The sequence below is a fragment of the Babylonia areolata genome, chromosome 9 (genome assembly GCF_041734735.1).
Source record: "Babylonia areolata isolate BAREFJ2019XMU chromosome 9, ASM4173473v1, whole genome shotgun sequence".
Taxonomy (NCBI): Eukaryota; Metazoa; Mollusca; class Gastropoda; order Neogastropoda; family Buccinidae; genus Babylonia; species Babylonia areolata.
The window spans coordinates 27004249-27006748 of NC_134884.1; the positions used below are offsets into that span (position 1 = coordinate 27004249).

Below are 2500 nucleotides of genomic sequence, written 5' to 3' on the forward strand. Positions count from 1 at the left end.
CTTATTTTTAGACGGTTCCGACTCCTGTTTCGACGCTTGGAAAATCGTTACTGCCATGGTGGAGTTGGTGGTGGGTGATGCGATTTCTGTATCACGCCACCGCTAGCAGCAGCTTGCAACAAGTAGTCAGTGCCCTTGATGTGCCGTCAGTAGAGTATTTCTCAGTATAAGTTGTACGTAGTACTGCCGTGCAAGACACACACACACACACACACACACACACACACACACAGAGGGAGAGAGAGAGGTATTGGTTATACGTACTTTCTATTTGTAGTTTGTTTCATTGTTTGTAGATTCATTTTCAAAAATTATTACCCCCTGCCACCAAAACATCCCTTTGTAAAATACTTGTTACTGAGCATAAAACAGGTTTGGCACTGAAAGCGCAAAGGTTGCTGAGTGTTTAGAACTGCCCCCCCACGTCCATGCTTAATTCCATGGTCTGTGGAAAATTCTTAGCGCTAAGCAATCTTAGCGTTGCTAATAAGATGGCTCATGCAACCCAGCCCATAAATCATGAGGCTCAACGTCAGCCTTCTACGAAGTGACTCGATGCAAAGACTACCTTTACTTTATGACTCATCAACTTTTTGAAATGACGTAGTTCACGATTGTAGGTATGTGTGTGGCCTTCACAAAGTGACACATAGATCGTCGCCCCCCGACTAAAGTCACACACACACACACACACACACACACACACACACACACACACACACACACACATATATATATATATATATATAGTGATACGAAACTCTAGGGAGAGCTGGACGGTACAAAGTCTTCAGAGAAGCCCCCCTCGGTCAAATGTTTCGGCCCTTAATTTAACTCCTTACACTCTAAGGGGGCCGTGCCGCACCCAGGTCATGACTCCTGGATGCACTTGTATTGCTGCCCCTTTTTTTCCCCTTGTCCTTAGCAGGTTCGGGTTTATTTTCGGTACCAATAATAATGACGATAATTTTTTTTTAATGTATATACCAATATACGTTCACAGTACAGCGTGTTGAAATTGACATCATTTGACGAATTGACATAGGGACAACAAAAAAAAAAAAAAAAAGAAAAAGAAAAAAAGATGAACTTGAAGAGGGCACTGTATAACTAGTACTATCTTAACAAAAGAGACACGAGCATATGAAGAAATTTAGGCAAATCAAACGTGTATCGATTTATTTCATTATATATATATATATATTTATTAATTTATTTATTATAATTTCAGCGGACACAGAGGATCCGGAGACAACGGTGTCTGTGATGTTGGATGGCGAGGAGTCCATGGTTGAATTCATCGATGAACCCCAGGTGAGGAATGAATGTCTTGTGGAACACATACTGGATGGAGTATATATATATATATATATATATATATATATATATATATATATATATATATATATATATATATATATATATAAAAGGTGTCTCGCTTCGTTGAAATAATGAAAAGTCTATAAGAAGATTATCGGTGAACCGGTATGGAAACATTTAGTGTCATCATTGTCATCATCCTCATCCTCAGCCCACCATCCCCGCCATCATCACTATTATACTAGAGTCATCATCATCATCATCATCTTTAGTCCCCCCCCCCACCACCCCCCTCGTCCTCCTCCACCTCGTCCTCCTCCACCCCCAACCATCATCATTATTATGATAGTGTCGTCATCATCATCATCATCATCATCCTCACCATACCACTTCCACCGTCATCGTTATTAAAACGGTGTCACCCCCTTCCGCCTCCTCCTTACCCTACAGCCTGCACCACCATCATAATTGTAATACTATAGTCATCATAATCATCATCACCATCGCGTTGTCCACGACATCACCACGCATTGTTTCCATCACTGGGTGTGTGTGTGGCCCACAGGAGCAAGAGCTTGAGGGGCTGAGGGCGGACGGGTACGTGGTGGTGTTCTCCCTGGCGGACCCCCAGTCCTACACGTCCGCCGTGGACCTCCTGCGGCACCTGAGGGTGGACCTGGGCACGGACCGCTCCATCCTACTGGTGGGCAACAAGGTGGACCTCGCCAGGCAGAGACGGGTGGAGGAACGAGGTCAGTGTGTGTTCTTCAGTTTGACGTCTATCGACATAATGTGCTTTTAGACAAAAAACGAAACAAAAACAAAACAACAACAAAACAAAACACACAAAAATCACACACACACACACACACACACACACACACACACACACACACACACACACACACACCAACAAATGAGCGAGAACCAAGAGCAAAGTTAACTGTTCACTTGATTATATCAAATGTCCAGGTGGACTGCGAGGCAAACATTCAGAAATTGTAAACTGCGGTACAAAATCACCGACATCATCTTTAAACGAGTTCTTCCGAAAATCCATATAAAAAGGGCTTTAAAGCATCACATTCAAAGAGTTCGTTCGTGCGTATTTGAGAGTAGTCCTCCACAGTAGCATGTGACGTGGGTTTTTTTTGTTTTTTTGTTGTTGTTGTTGTTGTTG

General features: G+C 42.8%; 1 protein-coding gene across 1 annotated transcript in view; it reads left to right on the forward strand.

Moving 5' to 3' along the window:
* LOC143286175 (GTP-binding protein REM 1-like) overlaps nt 1-2500 on the forward strand; it is a 19543-nt gene that overhangs the window by 9850 nt on the left and 7193 nt on the right. The window contains exons 4-5 of the mRNA XM_076593793.1: nt 1232-1314; nt 1886-2072. Of these exons, the coding sequence (XP_076449908.1) occupies nt 1232-1314; nt 1886-2072 (270 nt within the window). The remainder of the gene's footprint in view (nt 1-1231; nt 1315-1885; nt 2073-2500) is intronic.